Genomic DNA, 18,684 nt, shown 5'->3' on the forward strand with positions numbered 1-18,684 from the left:
CCAGTCTATAGAGTGTGTTTTCTTTAGTGAATTACCGGTATGTTTACCGGTAATAAACTTGCACTGTTTTATGTATATGTTTGATTACATACAGCCTTGTGACAGTTTTCCTGCATGCCATAAGCATTTCAATATAAATTAAAATGTTAAAATCAAATCTGATATTGTTTTACCTTTTATTTGGTGTGTGGAAGGTGTGCGGAAGAGGGGGTAGTCTTATACGGCGAGTATATAACAAACTCTGTATTTTGAGTGGAAATGTTAGGGGGTCGTCTTATACGCCCAGTCGTCTTATACGCCGGCAAATACGGTACATGCCCTTGACCGGAACTGAACCTGGGACCCTTCAGTCTGTAGGCCTACGCTCTATCCACTGAAACAAACCGGTTAGGGCTCAATAGATTATATTAATAAATAAAAATAAAATAAAAAGGATCAAGCTTACCTCCTGCCAGTGAACACTGAGTGTCATACTGCCACCCTGATGTCTGCGTTGAGTCTGTTCCATTCGAAGTAGTGGAAGAAAGGGCAGATGCTGCTGATTCCTTTGGCTCTGGGCGAGGTGGAGTTGGAGGTGGAGCAGAAGCTCCTGTAGAAGCAGCAGGCTGAGGAGCTGTTATTGCATCAATCTCCTTTAGAAAGAAAATAGTAACAAATGCATTAATCACATCAAAACCAGAAAAAAAAATCCTACATGCTCAGTTGTTAGCTTCTCAAATCAAAATCCTCATATTCTAATTAAACAATTTCTCCAAACCTTTCTATTATCCACTTTTTTTTTAACAACCTTAACAAAAAGATAATACGAAGAGCCCTAGCCAGTTTGGCTCAGTAGATAGAGCATTGGCCTGTGGACAGAAGGGTCCTGGGTTTAATTCCAGTCACTGGTCCAGGCCCTGGTAGGGGCACCGCAGGAGGCAACCAATTGATGTGTTTCTCTCACATCGATGTTTCTCTCTATCTTTCCCTCTCTCTAAAAATCAATGGAAAAATACCCTCAGGTGAAAATAAAAAAATATGAAGAGAGATGGGGAGGGACTAAGGAAGACAGATAAAAGGGGAGAAGTGAGAGGGAGAGACAGATGGACAAGTATACTAACCAGTGAGATGTAAGTCCCCAAAGTGGTTCCAATAAGTTAAAAACCCAAACAAAAGCACCACTAACCGCTAGGAAGTTGGCCAATGTACTATCAATATCAGTTGACTGATTTCCATTCGCTTCTTTAGGTTGCGCTGGTTTTTCCAAAACATCACTCTCTTCATCATCACTATCTGCATATGCACCAAGTAAGCATAAACCTCCTAGAAACAAAGAGATAAAGAACTTTAGTAATAACAATGCTAATTATGTCCTAGGTAGCATCCAAGGAAAAATATAACATGGTTCTTCAACTAAACATTTAGTTTACTTACAGATTAGAACCTTAAAATAAACCATCAATGAACTACCCGAGAGGCAGAAATTACATTATGCATTTAGAGCTAAGAAAATCAATGTGCACAGCTACTTGACACCCTACTCAAAATACATGCTCAAGCATTCAACTTTATACTCTGTCAAAATAGCATATAGTGTATCCTGACTTTAATATTTGTTGATTTATGTATCCATCTCAAACAAGTAAACCAATTAGGATTTAGTAGATGAAACAAAGTTCCTTTCCAATTATTTTTTCCCTCAAACAAAACATTTCAAAACGCTAGACCCAAAACAAAAAACTAACAACAACAACACTAGCACCAATGATCAATGTCTTCCTCAAGCTCAAGTCCAGGTATGTCCCCTGAAATGCTGTTATGCTATTTCCTTTGAATCACCTGTGTCTACTTTAATGTCACAAACTAAGTGAACACATCCAGGGGTGGGCAAAAGTAGGTAAGAACTCTGTGCCCAAGTGAGCGTGAGTACAACAACTACACTACAGAATGTGTAAATAATTAAGGCTGGCAATTTGTACACTTATATGAAATTTCTTTGTCGTACTTTCATAAACGAATTCATGGGTTCACATAAAAGTAAACACAAACTGTTCCATTTATCATACAAGAAGAGTTCATATTAAATGCTTTAATCACATAAATCTTGTTTTAGTACATAGGTAAGTTCTTACACTAAACATTAATTTCCAAAATACTACTTTAAACTGATTAGAATAATGTGAAGGAGACATTTGACAGTGTTACCAAATACTTCATTTTTCATGATTTTGGGGTACACCAGCCAATTTTCCTAACAAGAGTATGGAATAGCCTTGTAAGGGTACAGCTACAGAAGTAGACATTTCTGTTTGGACAAATTCTGCCCGTTAGCAATCAGCACTGATGGTTTTTTGAGGGAAGGGGGAAGATGGAAAATTTGTATTTTTACATAAAAACACTTCTTAGTTTAGAAACAATCATAGATCTAATCACCCAGTTCACTGTCTTTAAAACTTCATATACTCTTTGGTAAAAGGTTCCAAACCAGGTGAGTTGTGTGGAATTTTAATTATGAAATTCCCCAAGCCTAGAATAAATGGGTCTCATAGGCAATAGGTTTCGCCAAGTCTCCACCTATTTATTCCTTTTTTCCTCACCTAAGAACATTCCATAGCACATACATCAAACCTCTTCTAAGCTCCTAATAATATAATTACTATTAAATAGCAAAGTAAATTATTAAACTTGGTATTTGGGGGAAGAGGCATACTTAATATTGTTAGAGACACCACACAATTTGCAAATCAACTAACTATATCTGGCTATAATTTCTTAGATTATATTTTTTACTTTCCTGATAAGCTTCAAACAGTAACTGTGCATTATACTTTGAGTAACTATTATAATTTCCTCATAATATTGCTGAATAGCTGTTTTTAACCCTTTTAGTCACAGAAACTATTAATAATCAAGATGATAAAAACTATATACCTCCTCCCAGGAACACACATTTGAGTGTGCAATTTCAGGGGGTCCAGAGACCTCTGACACTCATTTTGTGGTTGTTGCTAATCCTCACCTAAGAATATTTTACCCACTGCTTTTTCAGAGAAGGGGGGAGAGAGAGAAACACTGGTATGAGAGAGACACCTTGACTGGTTGCCTCTGCATGACCCCAGACAGGGACGCGGGGAATGAGCCTGAAACCAAGGTATGTGTATGTGCCCTTGACCAGAATGGAATCCGGCACCCTTCAATCCTCGGGCAACACTGCCCACTGAGCAAACCGGCTAGGGGGCTTTCTTTGTTTTTTGTTGGACAAACTTTTTCCTATGCATTATACCAACTGGTAGGTTAAGAACTTTAAAAACTGAATGAACTGATATATTATTACCTTGTAGGATGATGTTGGGCAAAATGAAAACATTTCTGTTCATAAGGCATTCCTAGAAACACTGAAATTCTATCTTACATGATTCTTAGACTCAAATGAAATATGTACTTTACAAATACAAAATGGTATTTTCTAGTTTGGAAATTTCTCTCAGAACCAAGTTTTAGCTTTTCTAACCCACACAGGGCTTTCTTCTTTTTTTTAAGTGACAAATGGGAGGAGGGAACAAGCATCTATTATTTCAGGATTTCAGGTGTCATATAGTACAAAAAGTACACCACACTTAAAAGAATAAAATTATTACCAATTAATAGAATATTTAGTATCAAAACTATTTTAATCTTTCAATCTATTTATATATAAAACTAACATTTTGATAGTTCCCTGTCAAAACTTGATATAAACTTTTCAATGTAATCATCAAAATAACATAGAGCTTAAGATCCACTTTACAGGTGAATGAGATCCTGATTTCTCAGAATGAATGCTGAAGTGAAGATCTGAACTCAAATTTGTCTACAAAACCACTGCTGCAAATACTCCTTAATGCAATTTCAGCTCCACAAACATTCGGTAGATACTAATCAAGGCAATGTGTTAGGAAATTAACAGAAATCGATGGTGTTCCCTAAAGCCAGGTGGAGAAGCCAGAAAACTCATTACAAAATGGCATTAGAAGAAAAAGTAGTGTATTTTGGGTACAGATTAAACAGCAACAAATTTTACATTGGGTGCAGTGTACACAGACTAACGAACTCTCACAAATAGATTTAAAATTCCCTTTTTTGGGGGGTAGAAATATAAATTAGCCAACACTGAAGCCGTCAACAAAACACTCAATAAACAAACCCAATTGGATCCTTATGAAATATATTATAAAAAAGATGTAAAAAAAAAAAATCTATACCTGTTGCTTTCACGGCGGTCAGTCTGGTGGTCATGACTGGTTTTGGAGGATTCTGAACTCTGGGAACCTCCACCACCCCTTCCTGTTCATCTGGATTTGGAAAACGAACAGAAGAGAACTGCAGTCATTCGATGGACCAGAGAAACACTAGAGGTAACAAAACCAAGCTTTGATTTGACCTTTCAAGTCCAGATTCCATCTTTTTAAAAACAGTGTACAACCCATCACTGACCCAAATAATTCGGAAGATAATAAACAAGCACAGCTAGAATCTTCTGTCTTGTGACTTTAACATTAGGAACGTGAGCATTATAAAAAAAATCAAATTACATCTGAAATAAACTCTCTCTCTAAATGTGCTCTAGGCTACTACAAAGCCTTTACAACAAGCACAGCCATAGCGTTTTCTTTCGCACAAGCTACCCAGCGTGTTGGGTTTGGTGTTTTTTTTAAACATCTGAAACGATCGTAGCTTCTCCGGGGTCTGGTCCCTGGATTAGATATCGAATTACTCTTGTTTTAAATAAAAAAATAATTTTTTTTTAAAAAAACTACAGTTTGCATTCCATATTATGTTGTAGTAGTTTCAGGTGTACAGCGTAGCGGTCAGACAAGTTAAGTTCCAGTCCCGGGAGAAACACACAAACACTTGGGCTACCCAAAAGTCTCACTTCAGAAATTTTCGGGTGGGGATACCTGCCAATCTGGGGGTTCCCGAAGCTTTGGCTGACATAATACAAAGGGCTCGCTCACTTCTAAAGAGTCTCGGTTTCCACAAAAGCGAAAGGAAACGCAGATGACGTGCAGAAAAGGCCAGGTCCCCAGTCACCCAGCCTCGGACGCGGAAACTCATACTCTCACGTCCGCCCCGCGAGGAGTCCCAGACACAAGGCGGACGTTGACGCTCCAGGCCGCCGCGCCGCTCCGCCCTCTGCAGCAGAGATGGCGCCTCTGGGATCCCCGCGCGCGGTTCCGCGTCCCTCCGGTCGTCTTGGGGCCCACAGCCGCCCTCCCCGCAAGCCCCACGCGCAGGCCTCGGATGCGGACGCCGCCCTCCCGGTTGGTTGTCCTCCTAGGGTCCTGCCCGAGGAGCTAGGCCGCAAGCCCGGAACTCGAGTTTCGGACGCCCCTCCTAGGGGCCGGGGCCCCTCGCGCACCCTTACCTTCTGAAGGCGAGTCTTCCGGGGCCGCGGCGGCAGTCACCGCGGTCGTCGTGGTCGTCGGCGCCGCCGGGGCTGGCTGGCTAGGCGTCGCCGCCGTCGAGTCCGGCTCGGGGTCGGGTTCGGGCTCCGGGTCCCGGCCCGGCGTGCTGCTCCGGGGACCCGGCGGAGAGAGCTGCAGGATAGGCCTTCGGCCGGGTACCACCCGGGACTTCTTCCCCATCGCGAGCCCGGGCGCGAGGTGCGAGCGTCGGGAAGCCGAGAAGGGCGGTGCTCGGCGCGGCGCTGCGTCATCAATATTCATACCTCGCGACACCGCCTCTTGCGAGGATCCGCTTTTAACGGCGGAGCGCGCGTTGCGCAAGCGCCTTGAGCCCGGTACAGTCTTCTGGCTCCTCCCCCCCAGGGGAGAGGGCGGGCTTTGTTCACAGAGCTAGGCTATTGGCTATTTTGGCCTATTGAAGGGGCCTATAGCCAATGGAAAAAGGAAAAACGAGTGCGCGTCAAGCCAATTGTACGGAAGGGCCTGCGTTTAGAATGATTTCCCCAGCACCTCCGGCTCCACCCATGCGTCTTTGGCGGAGTCTTTTCTTTACCCGCTCGTCTTCCATATTGTGCCTGTTTTCTGCCTACTGTTCCTTATCATTTGTCCTTTAGGAAGGTGGGCTGCTTTCCAGGTCTTTCCCCCAAGTTTCCCTCTGATTATCGTGGCTTACTTTGGGTATAGCATTGAACAGTAGAGTACTGGGTCTTTTATGCTTTTGTAAATTTTTTCTTAGGGCATAACGATGATGTAGTGTTGCTCATCAGTGGGGGGGCGGGGGGGGATCACTAGAAATTACACTACATACGAGGTAAAAGCCTAAGCTGTTGCGGTGAGATACAGGAGCTTCCCAATCTGGCCCACTGGTAGCCTTAACCTGCTTGATGTATCTTCCTTTGCAGTCTCCTTTTCTAACCCCCAGTCCCCACTCTTTTTCTGGAGCCAGCCACTAGGAACACCACCTATCTCACCTTAAGTCCTTCACATTATCTGGAATAACTACTGCATCACATGGCGAGTTTTTTTTTAATTCCTCAAGACCCGTGCAGGCATTAATTACCTCTCTGAACCTTCTATCTCAATGTTGAGCTCCTCCCCTGCACTTGGCGTTTATTTATACTGTTGGTACTCATTTACCCCTTCTAAATTGAGCTTAAGAAATCCAGTGGGATATATTTTTATACCCGACTGCTCAGTTCTTACTAAGTATACTAATAATACCTAACGTTTATCGAACACTTACTATATGTCAGGTACTAAGCGCTTTACAAGTAGAATTGCATTTAATTCTCACAATCGTGTGGGGTAGAGATCATTATGCCCTACTTAGGGATGAACCCTCATATTGGTTGTTGAGGTCCCTGTAAAAGCTGGCCAGTGTCTTATGAACTGTCACCATGGCAACCCCTGCTTTGATAAGCAATACAAAGGATAGGTTTCTTCAACAGTGCTGATCTCAAGCTTCTTATCCTCTAGAAATGGCAACAACTACGTTTGATATTTTTCAGACTGTGGATTATGATCCATTAGTCACTCATGAAAACAGTAAGAGGATACATCTTTTGTGAAACCTTTGTTTTCTTGCTGTAGTTGGAAGCCACAGGTTTATAATGCTGGGAGGACAAGGGCTGTCCCAGGCCCGAATTGCATTAAACACTTCATATTTATCATGACAAAAGTTACAATAAAAAAGAACCAAATACCACAATTATCTACCAATAACAACACCACAGGGAAACTTGTTATTTAAAATATATAATGTAAATATGGTGTTGATATTATAAAAAAGGCTTATGAAAAACTCAAGAAAGGTCAAAAGATATACAAGCAAATATATACAGATCGTTTCCTTAAAAGATAATTTTAATATACAGAATAAAATGCAAGATCTTATTTTTCACTTTCCCCAAATTCGTGGGCATGAATGCTTTTGAATCTGACCAGGAACATTTATATTTTGGCCCAATACATGATTAGACTAACTGTATGATCAAGTCCGGCTTGATTATTATAAATCACAGAAGTTAACAGAATTTACTTTGAAAATTTATTACTTTTATAGAGGATGGATTTCTAATTTTTTCTTAGCTAAGAGTTGATTCAACTTTAGCCTGAGAACCAGATTCAAAATAAGGTATCTTCTTTGACAGCTGGTCTTTGTTTAGGCTTAATCTAGGCAAGTTATTTAATACTTTATTGAAGATCATACAAAAATTCCACAATAAATAATGAAAAGAGTATGTAAAATCATAGCCTCTGTTTGCAATACAGAAAATACATGTCAGTTCTGGACCAAAATAATCATTGAAATACAAAAAGTGAGAGGGAAGAATGAAAGGATTTGCAGTGACTGCTTTTGGTGGTCAGCTACAACAAACCAACAACCATCACCCGTTTGGAAAGTGAAGGTGGGTTTAATTTGCAGATAAAGAATGTCTCTGGTAGTTTAAAAAAATATAAACTCTAAAAAAGCTTGTGAATCATATACAAAAGCAGCTGTTTGAGACCCAAGATGAAACCGGAAATTGTATATTAGCACCGCCAGCAAGCGCAGGTCCTGTGACTCCTCTGTCCAACTCTCATATGCAGAATGCAGACTTGAATGTTGTACACATCATTTACAGGTATAAAAATTAGCCTGGAGTACAGGGCTCCTGTAGGATAAAGTCTTAAGCCCTAAGAGGCACCAAGCGGTTACAAAGGCTAGGCGACCATCTGGATCACAAGTTCCGACGATATAATAAATCCCGTGTTGCCTTATCAACTTTTTGTTGGTAGTCCTCCAATTTGTCAAGTATTTTCTGCGACAGCTATTGGAGAAAAGGAAGAAATCATTACAAAATATGTCAAGGACTGCAAAAGACTGAGGCTTTCATTTTGACTTCACCAAGCAGATTCCCGTAATGAAGATGTTAGCCACTCTGCTTCATTTAATCACTATCCAGTATATGAGTCTCCTTTGGGACTCTACTGATAAAACTGGATTTCTGTTATACTAGTATATATAATACTCCAATCCTGTTTGCCTAAAGATTTTCCAATTATGCAAATCACACCAAGATCTTCAATAAAAGCATTGCCAGCTCTCTTACCAGAACCAGAGAGGCCACATCTGATTTAATTAGTCATTTTATGAAGAGACTAGAGGCCCAGTGCACGAAATTCATGCACTGGGGCGTGGGGTGGGGTGGGGGTGGGGGGTGAGTTTGTTGTCCCTCAGTCTGGCCTGCACCCTCTCACAGTCCGGGAGCCCTAGGGGGATGTCTGACTGCTGGCTTAGGCCCGTTCCCTTTGGGCCTCTGGATAGTGGGCCGACGTTGGCAGTCAGACATCCTTAGCGCTGCCGCCACTGCTGTGCTCGCCAGCTGTGAGCCTAGCTCAGGGCTTCTGGCTGAGTGGTGCTTCCCCTGTGGGAGTGCACTGACCACCAGGGGGCAGCTCCTGTGTTGAGCGTCTGCCCCCTGGTGGTCAGTGCGCATCATGGCAATCTGTTGTTCTGCTGTTTGGTCAATTTGCATATTAGCCTTTTAGTATATAGGATTGAGGCAGCATGTTAGGGGAATACATGGTGCTGCCCTTTCCTTAATTCCTTGAGAACTGGAGAGCCAGCTGTCAGATGTAACAGCTAGTGCAGGGGAATAGAGGAAAGGACTGACTCACTGCAATGTTGTGACTGTTGGCACTATTCTCTCCCAATACTTGGAGAAGCTGATCAATGGAAGAGTATGGGAGCCACACCATTGGAGCCGTCGCAGACAGTGGAAACTGAAAGAAAAAATACCTATAATTTAAAGAAAACCAAAAAGTGGACCATTTCTTCTGGTAGTTACTTTCATAGGCTTTGATTAACATAAAATGTTTTACTTTTTTTTTTTCACAGTAAGAAATTGCATGAGTGCGCGCGCACTCACACACACACACAAATTGGAACCCCACCTACCCCCTTTCTCTTTTCAATTGGAGAACTTGTGCTTTTCTCAAATATGAAATCAAATATATTTTTAAATTCATGTCATCTCTTATTTTAAAGGAGCCCTAAGGCTCCTAAGTTTATCCCATTAAGGATAAACATACTCAACAAAACTTTTCTAAAATTTCAAGGAATGATACTATTTTCAGTCTGAAATTTAGATTCCAATTATCTGGGAAAAAAAGGTTTGGAAAGAAAAGTTTAACTTTGAACGTTCTGAATACTTTCCTGAGAGTTTGGGAGCATGGCTCTGCTGTTAACTAGACTTGAATTTTAAATGTGGTTCTCCTATTTACCATCTGTGCAAACTTCCGCGACTTCAAGTTAACACCTGAGCCTGTTTCCTTATGGGTTGAAAAAAAGGGATTAAAACAGTCCCTTATAGGCTACTGTAAAGATTGAGAAAACACTGGTAGAGACTCAGCATAGTCTTCCCACACAAAATGCCATTTTGTTCTTATTTACCTCCCTTTTCCAAGTCCTAACTAAAGCCACACTCCTTTGATGGAGAAAAATGAAAGTATTCCCATTTTATAAACAGGAAACAGAAGACTCTTAGAGTGCCAGTCCCTAATCTTGGAGAAAACTAGTTGTAAAATTACTAACAATTAAGGTTAAATCTACTACTCTGTAGTCTAATTGTTTCAGCTCCTGATTTTACTTAGTGTGCTAACAGAATGAAATGAAGTGTTATGTATACACTAGAGGCCCAGTGCACAAAATTCATGCACAGACCAGCCTGTGCCCTCTCGCAGTCCAGGACCCCTTGGGGGATGTCTGCCTGCCAGCTTAGGCCCAGTTCCCTGTGGCCCTAAGCTGGCAGGCGAACATCCCCCAAGGGGTCCTTAACGCTACCGCAGAGGTGAGAGAGGCTCCTGCTACCGCTGCTGTGCTCGTCAGCCATGAGACCAGCTTCTGGCTGAGTGGGGCTCCCCCTGTGGGAGTGCACTGACCATTGGGGAAGCTCCTGCATTGAGCATCTGCCCCCTGGTGGTCCGTGAGTGTCATAGCGACCAGTCATTTCGCCATTTGGTTGAGTTGCATATTAGCCTTTTATTAGATAGGAAGCCTACCTCAATTCCAAAGTACTGGTGTCCTTTTCCCAGAACAGCATCGACATATTCTGAAACCAAATCCACAGCTTCTTCCAAAAGGTCATAATTTAAGTACAGACGGAGCAACTCAGCGGCATCAACCTTCTGTAAAGAGTCAGCGATTAAAAACATCTGCTTGTTTCTATCTTACTTAGGCAATGATCAAAGGATGTTGTATCTAATTCTCTTGTACTGATACTTCTCAATAAGAATAAAAGAGCACCTTGGTTTACTTATCTTGGGATAAGGTTTGGATTCCCAACAGCCCAGTTTCCCTCTGGCACCTAGTGAGGTCCTATCCGTTAAGTGGCCTTCCTCTCCTGATTTGTGAGACACATTTTAATTCTTTTCTACTTGTTTCCACAGTGGTAAACCTTCCCAGCAATGCTGAGTACTAAAGACAATATATTTACATCAAATCCCAGAAATAAGCAAGTGACAAATGCAAAAGAAGTTAAAAGAATCATCAACTTTAAAAGTCTGAATTAAATTCATATTTAACCTAGGGTGTGAGAAAAGTGAATACAGCCTCAGTTTGGAAGGGCTCCACTCACATTAATTAGGCTTTCTGTATCCTGATTGGATCACAACCAACCTTTACCATCTTAGCTGCCTTCTCTACTTTCTAACTTAAAAAACCGACTTTCTGGATGTTAAGCTTTACATTCCCTCCTTCTCTATTCTTCCAAGGCATTTCAGTTCTAGTACTTCTCAAACTTAAGAGTGCATCAAATTAAATTAGGAGCTTGTTAAAATATAGATCCTGCTTCCTAACTCCAGGAAAGTTGATTTTGTAAGTTTGGAATGGGATGGGATCCAGGAATATATAGTTTGAAGAAGCCCACTATCCAAATAATTCTGAAACAGGATGTCCAAACATCCAACTTTGACAAAAATGAAAGACTGCTGTAGTAATCTGAAAACTACTCCACCCACTCCTGTTAATTTTTTGAGTAGTGAATAGTAAATACTGTGTCATGCATATACTCACTGTGCTAAATATACTAGTACATTCATTGTTCAGTGAGCACACAAGCAAACATTAACTTAATCACTAACCTGCAGAACTTTAATCACTCAGTACTTCATGTGGAATAGAAATTAAAACTGTTTTGTTTTTAGCTAAGATTGAGAAGCTGCCCAAAGTATGTACATCAGTATATTTCCATAAATTATTACTCTTTATTTTTTACTCATCTCAGAAGTTATTCAGAATCTTAAAGATCAGCTTCTTACTCTCTACAAGTGAAGATACCACTTACCTTGTAACTGTTTATAAGCCAATTAGGCAGAGGCACTCCATGAGACAAAAGCTTGTTGATTACACAGTGGTGGTATAAGTTATTCTGGACTTTGTACCTTTCCAGGTATGTTGATAACAGTCGCCATGCTTCATCTGTAGCACTTGATAAAAGAAAGACTAATGAGTTCCAGATTCTTAACAGATATTTATAGTACCATGTATTTACAAGGAAAAAAATCTTTGGCTTTGTCTGGTTTGGCTCAGTGGATAGAGTGGTGGCCTGTGGACTGAAGGGTCCCAGGTTTGATTCTGGTCAAGGGCACATGCGTGGGTTGTGGGCTTAGTCCAATATGCAGAAGGCAGCCAATCAATGATTCCCTCTCATCAATGATGTTTCTATCTCTCTCTTCCGCTCTAAAATCAATTTAAAAAAAATTGTTGGAAGCTCACAACTGAATAATATAGCTAAATGACACTTAATATTAGGGTCAATGTGACTTTGGGGTAGTACTGGAAACTAGATGACTTAAAGTCTTGTATTTCGTCTCCCACTAACCACATATTTACTGGACTAAACAATTCACTTAATTTCTTCCAAATTTCTAAAATAAGAAAAATGGCTTAGATTACGGTTTTCAAACCTGATCAAGCAGTACAACCATGTACGGGCCTCGAGTTTGACATGCTTGATGTACAAGTTCTGATTTAGAAGGCTAGGGTATTATCTCATAATCTGTATTTTACATTTTTTTTAAGAGAGAGAGGATGGGAGAGAAAGAGAAATATCGACTGTTTGCTTCCTGTATGCACCCTGACCAGGGATCAAATCTGCAACCTGGGTCTGTGCCCTGACCGGGAATTGAACTAGCTAGCAACCTTTCTGTGCATGGGACAATGCTCAACTAACTGAGCCACAATGACCAGCTCTCGTAATCTATATTTTAATAGTGATTCTGGTGTGCTAATTTAGGGGTTAAGAGACTTCCAAACTGTAAAATGCTACAACTCTAAAGTGCTATGCTATATGATACAGATTGTAAATGCATTTCAAGGAAGGAAAGTTTTGAGAATTAGAGTTGTCAGAGAAGCACTCTGAGAAACGGAGATAGTCAGGCAGACACTAATTGGCTGTCCTAGGGAAGTACCTGGAGGGTGAGCCATCGCAGGGTCGGAGGAATACTAGGGCTGTACCTGGACTCCTTTGTGGTGATAACCGAAGAGAGCTGATTGGCTGCTAGCCAGGCCCAGGCTTCTGCTTGTGCTGCCTCTCCTCCAAACTGCAATTTGATGCATCTGCAATGAAAATGGTTCCACACACAATAAACCAATTTGCTGAAAAGCACCACCTTATTTTGTTACTAAAATTAGAGATAAGACGACTATTTTAGCTCTAGTCTATTCTGAATTCACTACTGGGGTACTGGCTCTTTTCCCTCCTCATAGCCAAAAAACTGAATGACCCACAAGGCCATCAGTAAATGTTAAGAGATTATTTACTTTTTTTTTTTTTAAATATATTTTATTGATTTTTCACAGAGAGGAACGGAGAGAGATAGAGAGTTAGAAACATCGATGATGAGAGAAACATCGATCAGCTGCCTCCTGCACATCTCCCACTGGGGATGTGCCCGCAACCCAGGTACATGCCCTTGACCGGAATCGAACCTGGGACCTTTCAGTCCGCAGGCCGACGCTCTATCCACTGAGCCAAACCGGTTTCGGCGAGATTATTTACTTTCAAGAGAAAATTGATGTTGAAAAATTCTGGAAGTTGATATTTCCAATTCACAAAGTACTTGACCAATATGTAGGTATAAGGTAACTTTAATAAGGAGTACTTTTTAAAAATGCTTCCAGGGACCAGATGTCCTAAAGGACTGAAAAGAGCATACATTGGCTAAAATGGACACAACCATTCTTTTTTTTTTTTTTTTGGGTGCCCTTCACTGGAATTGAACCTGGGACCCTTCAGTCCTCAGGCCAACACACTATCCACTGAGCCAAACCAGCTAGGGCGATACCACTATTCTTAATCCAGGTTATCTACTGTCCTGTAGGAATGAGGTCCAGGAATGTCAGATCTTCTCAAGAGAAGCTATAATTCAATTAATCTAAAAAAATCACAATTGACTAAAAGAAATTAAACAACCTTTGTGTGAACTAAACCAAAACACTGGGTTATAGGAAACTGGCTTGTGTGACCCCTGCTTCACACTAAGCAACAGCATTTGTGCATTAGGAAAATTAAAACTATGAAAAGACGGTGTTATACATACTTGAAAGCAAGGCCCTCAAAGACTGGCGTTAAGGGAAGCTTAAACGTCTGACACAGTGATATGGCAGTGTCGAAAAGGCCAGCTTGAACCAAGAGAGTGACCATCTCCTCTGCTGATGAGCTTCCTATGGAAATGCAAAAGCACCACTCAATGCAACCAGAGGTATATGCACATGAGCCCCCACACTGTTGACAAGTACCCAGAATAACAACGAAAAGCTTTATAGCCATCTAGCATGCCAAGTCCACTACCTGGCACTCAAATGTGCTGTTGCTACCGACAGACTAATGCATCCCTACCTGCAACAGCAACTGCTGACGGCTCATGCTGAGCCAGGGCGAGGCGCACTCGAGCCAAGGAGCACTCTTTCTCCAGGTCTTCCAGGTCCAGGATTTCAATCTGCCGATTCGCTATCCGTCAAAGACAAACAATTTCAATTATCAAAGTACAAAGGCAGTGCCTATGAGACTAACCCAACCTGTCAATTTCGACTAAATATTATGTAACTTTCCATTTAATTTCCAAAGGGAGGAAATGGGAGGCTCCATAAGGCTAACTTAAAAAATAAAGCAACAGCTGAGTCAAATCAAAGCAGTACTGCAGTGAGGAGGTGTTTACAAGGTATTCTACATATAATTTCATTTAAACCTTCTAACTATAAAATACTATCTCTGTCAGTAAGAAAAGAACATGCCCAAAATGAGAGGCAGAATTGAAACCAGGTGTCCCACTCTAGAGCCCAGGCTTCTGAGCAAGGTATCATGCCTCCATGGTAGTATAAAGGAGCCTGATAAAATAAAAGCTTGCTATGAAGCTGATTTAAATACAACAAGCAACAAAACATACTTTCAAAGCATTTTCATGTCTCCTACAGCCATACCAAGTTTTGAAAGGGCCACCAACCAACTTTTAGCAGATTAAAATAACATGATGTTTTTCTCTCTGTTTTTCCCTCTCCATTCCACTCTAAAACTCAATGGAAAAATGTCCTCAGGTGAGGATTAACGACAAAAATATAAAATAATAAAAATACAATAAAAAGGAACTCTACAATATAACTACTAGACATATGTAATATATAGTATATTACGATATACCTATATATACTGCAGTGGAAGTATATTAAAACATATATAAATCTAAATATTACTACTATAACACAACAATAAATTAATTACTGTCCAGCAAAGTATCAGTGAGACCCCTGACTCACTTGGGGCTGCAGTGCACTCTCCATCATGATTCCTCTTAGGGGATGCACCGGGGCGATCATACTGAAAAGACAAATTTATTTAACTGAAAAATTACTATTTTAATTTGAATCCAGAACTTTTCTGCTTAAATTCTCTCAACATAAATTATTCAACTAGCACAGCTTCTCTTATAAAGGTACTATAACTATCAAACAAAGAAATGTGGTGTTTGCCAGGTTGGCTTACTTAGCTCTAACATGTTATTGGATTTGGACTTGTTACAAGGACATGGATTTGATTTCTGTATAAGCCACTTGACTTTCCATGGATGCAGTTATATTCTCCATGGAGAACTCTGGGAAGCAACCTACTAAATGTAGGAACTATACAATAGAAGTAGCTGGGGCCGAAACCGGTTTGGCTCAGTGGATAGAGTGTCGGCCTGCGGACTGAAGGGTCCCAGGTTCGATTCCGGTCAAGGGCATGTACCTGGGTTGCGGGCACATCCCCAGTGGGAGATGTGCAGGAGGCAGCTGATCGATGTTTCTCTCCCATCGATGTTTCTAACTATCTCTCTCCCTTTCTCTCTGTAAAAAATCAATAAAATATATTAAAAAAAAAGAAGTAGCTGGGCATATATGACATCAGCATGACAGAAAAAAGTCAAAGTATATATCGACATCCTTTAAAACAGTAATTGTAGATGGAATGAATAAAAACAAATGAAATATTTATTGAGCACTTTTTGCAGGCCAGGCACTGTCACAGTTCTAATGCCCTAACAATTCTATAATGTAGACATAAACATCATTATCACTTCTGCACTGGTGGGGGCATGGCCTGCGGGGATCAGCCTTCTGTGGGAGCACCGCTCATCCTGGTCAGCCGAGTGGCACTCCCACTGTGGGAACGCACTGACTACCAGGGGGCAGCTCCTGCATTGAACGTCTGCCCATGGTGGTCAGTGCACGTCATAGCGATTGGTCGACCAGTAGTTCTGGTAGTTCCACCATTAGGTCACTGGGCTTTTATATATATAGATTTTATGCAAGAGGATAAGTGGACAGCATAAGATTAATTTGCTTTTAGTTAGTCAGGTCTAACTCCAAAAGTGCTTTGTAATACTTCTTCCTACAGTGATTCTGAACTTGGGAACTGAAGGTATAGTAATATATAACAACTGAATTGCTGCAAAAATAAATTAAGTTCATAAATATCCCAGAAGAAATTTTAAATGAGGTCATAGTTCTAAAAGGACCAGATAAGTGAAAATGAATTCCAGGATGAAAAGTTTTCATACCACTGCACCAGAAGCTGGTTGCACAATCCATGCGTATTCTGGACGAATAAGTCGTAAACAATTAATCGCAGCCAAATAACAGTTGCCTTGCTTCTCAAGTCCCCGGAGAGTTCGAACCTCTCTGCCAAGACGCATTCCGTACTCAAACATCACTGTGCCAGCTATGAGACAATAATAAATTAGACATTAGAATTTCAAAAGTATCTCTTTAGAGATAGAATTTGCTTTACTTATCAAATATTAAAATTTAAAACAAAATTGAGTTTAACCTAAAACAGTATGGCTGTTCCTAAAAAAATTACCTTATGATCCAGCAATTCCACTTTTGGGTATATACGCCCCCAAACTGAAAGTAGGGTCTTGCCCTGACTGGTTTGGCTCAGTGGCTAGAGCGTTGGCCTGTGGACTGAAGGGTCCCAGGTTCGATTCCAGTCAAGGGCATGTACCTTGGCTGCGGGCACATCCCCAGTAGGGAGTGTGCAGGAGGCAGGTGATCAATGTTTCTCGCTCGTCGATGTTTCTAACTCTCTATCCCTCTCCCTTCCTCTCTGTAAAAAATCAATAAGATATATTAAACAAAAGAAAAAAGAAAAGTAGGGTCTTGGGAGAGATATTGTACACCCTTATTCAGAGCAGCAGTATGCACTACAGACAAAGATGGAAGCAATCAAAGTGTCCATTGAGGAATAAATAAAATGTGATACATGCATATAATGGAATATTATTCAATCTTAAAGAAGAATGAAATCTGACATGCTACCCATGGATGAACCTTGAAGACCTTATATACACTAAGTGAAATAAGCCTGTCACAAAAAGAAAAATACTGTATGAGCCCCGCAGTGTTGCTCAGTGGTCAAGCATCAACCTATGAACCAGGAGATCATGGTTTGATTCCTGGTCAGGGTACATGCCTGGGTTGTGGGCTTGATCCCCAGTGTGGGGTGTGCAGGAGGCAGCTGATAAATGATTCTCTCTCTCTGAAATCAATTTTAAAATATTTAAAAAAATAATATATGATTCCAGTGGCAAATTTACAGACACAAAGTAGAATAGTCGTAGTTACCAAGGGGAAGAGGGCAATGAGGAGTTGTTTAATGAATAGAAAGTTTCAGTTTTGGAAGATGAAAGAAGTTTGGGGGATTGGTTGTACAACAATGTGAATGAATGTAACACTACTTTAAATTGGCAAATGGTATTTTAACACAATAAAAAATTATTTATTAATGCTAATGAACTCTTATTTAGAAAAGTAGCATGTTAGTTATTTCAAGTAATAAATTACAACTTATGTTTTATTTTATTTATTTATTTTTTAAATATAGTATACCTGACTTCTGACTGCTGAGAAAAAAAAGTAAACAAAAAACATATCCCCTTGGCCAACTTATGTTTTAACACGATTAAAAAAATCAATGGGAAACTGTTTAATGAGTATAGAGTTTCTGTTTCGCAAGATGAAGAGTTTTGGAGATTGGTTAAAAATAAATAGCTCTCATAAGTATATATAGAAGGTGAAGCTAATTTTGTCCTTAAACATAATATTTGTCCTTAAACATAATAATTTTGTCCTTAAACATGTGAGTGTACTTAACACCACTGAATTTTATGTTACGTGTACATACCACAACTACCACCCCACCCTCCCGTTATGTAAAATGTTTTTTACTTTTAGATACTACATTCCCAGACAAGACAAGACTAGCTTAGAGAGCATGTCTCAGTCAAACTGTCACCTCTCTCAACCCAGGATTCTGAGATCAAGTAATGTTTGGATGGTCTGTTTAAGACATACTTATTTTCTTAATAATACTTTACAAGGTTGAAGAAGATATTGACTATTTTCCCTCATGAGAGCATGCAACTCCAGAAACCAAATAGCATTCAGTTTTTGAACGAAACTATTTTTCTTTCCAACAAATATTTTTGAGTGCCTGCAATATGTGAGACATTTTGTTAGAACAACAGATGTTCAGATCTTGCTCCAGAAAGACACGAACATTTATCCAGTTAAACTGGTCTTAATCAGATTGATGTAAGGGATGTTGCTATAGTGAAAGCAAACAATGGGAGATCTTTAACCATTATTTCCCTTTCTGTATGATTCAAGAAAATAAAGAATATGCAAACATGTTTTGGCATTAGGAATATTAAGAACATGTTTACAAATTACTTCCATTCACTC

General features: G+C 40.3%; 2 protein-coding genes across 2 annotated transcripts in view; both read right to left on the reverse strand.

The window, feature by feature from the left end:
- Positions 1 to 5,730, reverse strand: part of FNBP4 (formin binding protein 4) — a 35,855-nt gene extending 30,125 nt beyond the window's left edge. The window contains exons 1-4 of the mRNA XM_006772314.2: positions 5,384 to 5,730; positions 4,221 to 4,310; positions 1,166 to 1,302; positions 446 to 632 (exon numbers count right to left, since the gene is read on the reverse strand). Coding sequence (XP_006772377.1) covers positions 446 to 632; positions 1,166 to 1,302; positions 4,221 to 4,310; positions 5,384 to 5,684 — 715 coding nt within the window. The 5' untranslated portion in view covers positions 5,685 to 5,730. The remainder of the gene's footprint in view (positions 1 to 445; positions 633 to 1,165; positions 1,303 to 4,220; positions 4,311 to 5,383) is intronic.
- Positions 5,731 to 7,164: 1,434 nt separating this feature from the next.
- NUP160 (nucleoporin 160kDa) overlaps positions 7,165 to 18,684 on the reverse strand; it is a 37,425-nt gene continuing 25,905 nt past the window's right edge. Inside the window, exons 28-36 of the mRNA XM_006772315.2 lie at positions 16,500 to 16,660; positions 15,220 to 15,280; positions 14,306 to 14,416; positions 14,007 to 14,130; positions 12,922 to 13,023; positions 11,750 to 11,891; positions 10,467 to 10,592; positions 9,084 to 9,188; positions 7,165 to 8,233 (exon numbers count right to left, since the gene is read on the reverse strand). Of these exons, the coding sequence (XP_006772378.1) occupies positions 8,144 to 8,233; positions 9,084 to 9,188; positions 10,467 to 10,592; positions 11,750 to 11,891; positions 12,922 to 13,023; positions 14,007 to 14,130; positions 14,306 to 14,416; positions 15,220 to 15,280; positions 16,500 to 16,660 (1,022 nt within the window). The 3' untranslated portion in view covers positions 7,165 to 8,143. The remainder of the gene's footprint in view (positions 8,234 to 9,083; positions 9,189 to 10,466; positions 10,593 to 11,749; positions 11,892 to 12,921; positions 13,024 to 14,006; positions 14,131 to 14,305; positions 14,417 to 15,219; positions 15,281 to 16,499; positions 16,661 to 18,684) is intronic.

The sequence above is a fragment of the Myotis davidii genome, unplaced genomic scaffold (assembly GCF_000327345.1).
Source record: "Myotis davidii unplaced genomic scaffold, ASM32734v1 scaffold265, whole genome shotgun sequence".
NCBI classification, from domain to species: Eukaryota; Metazoa; Chordata; class Mammalia; order Chiroptera; family Vespertilionidae; genus Myotis; species Myotis davidii.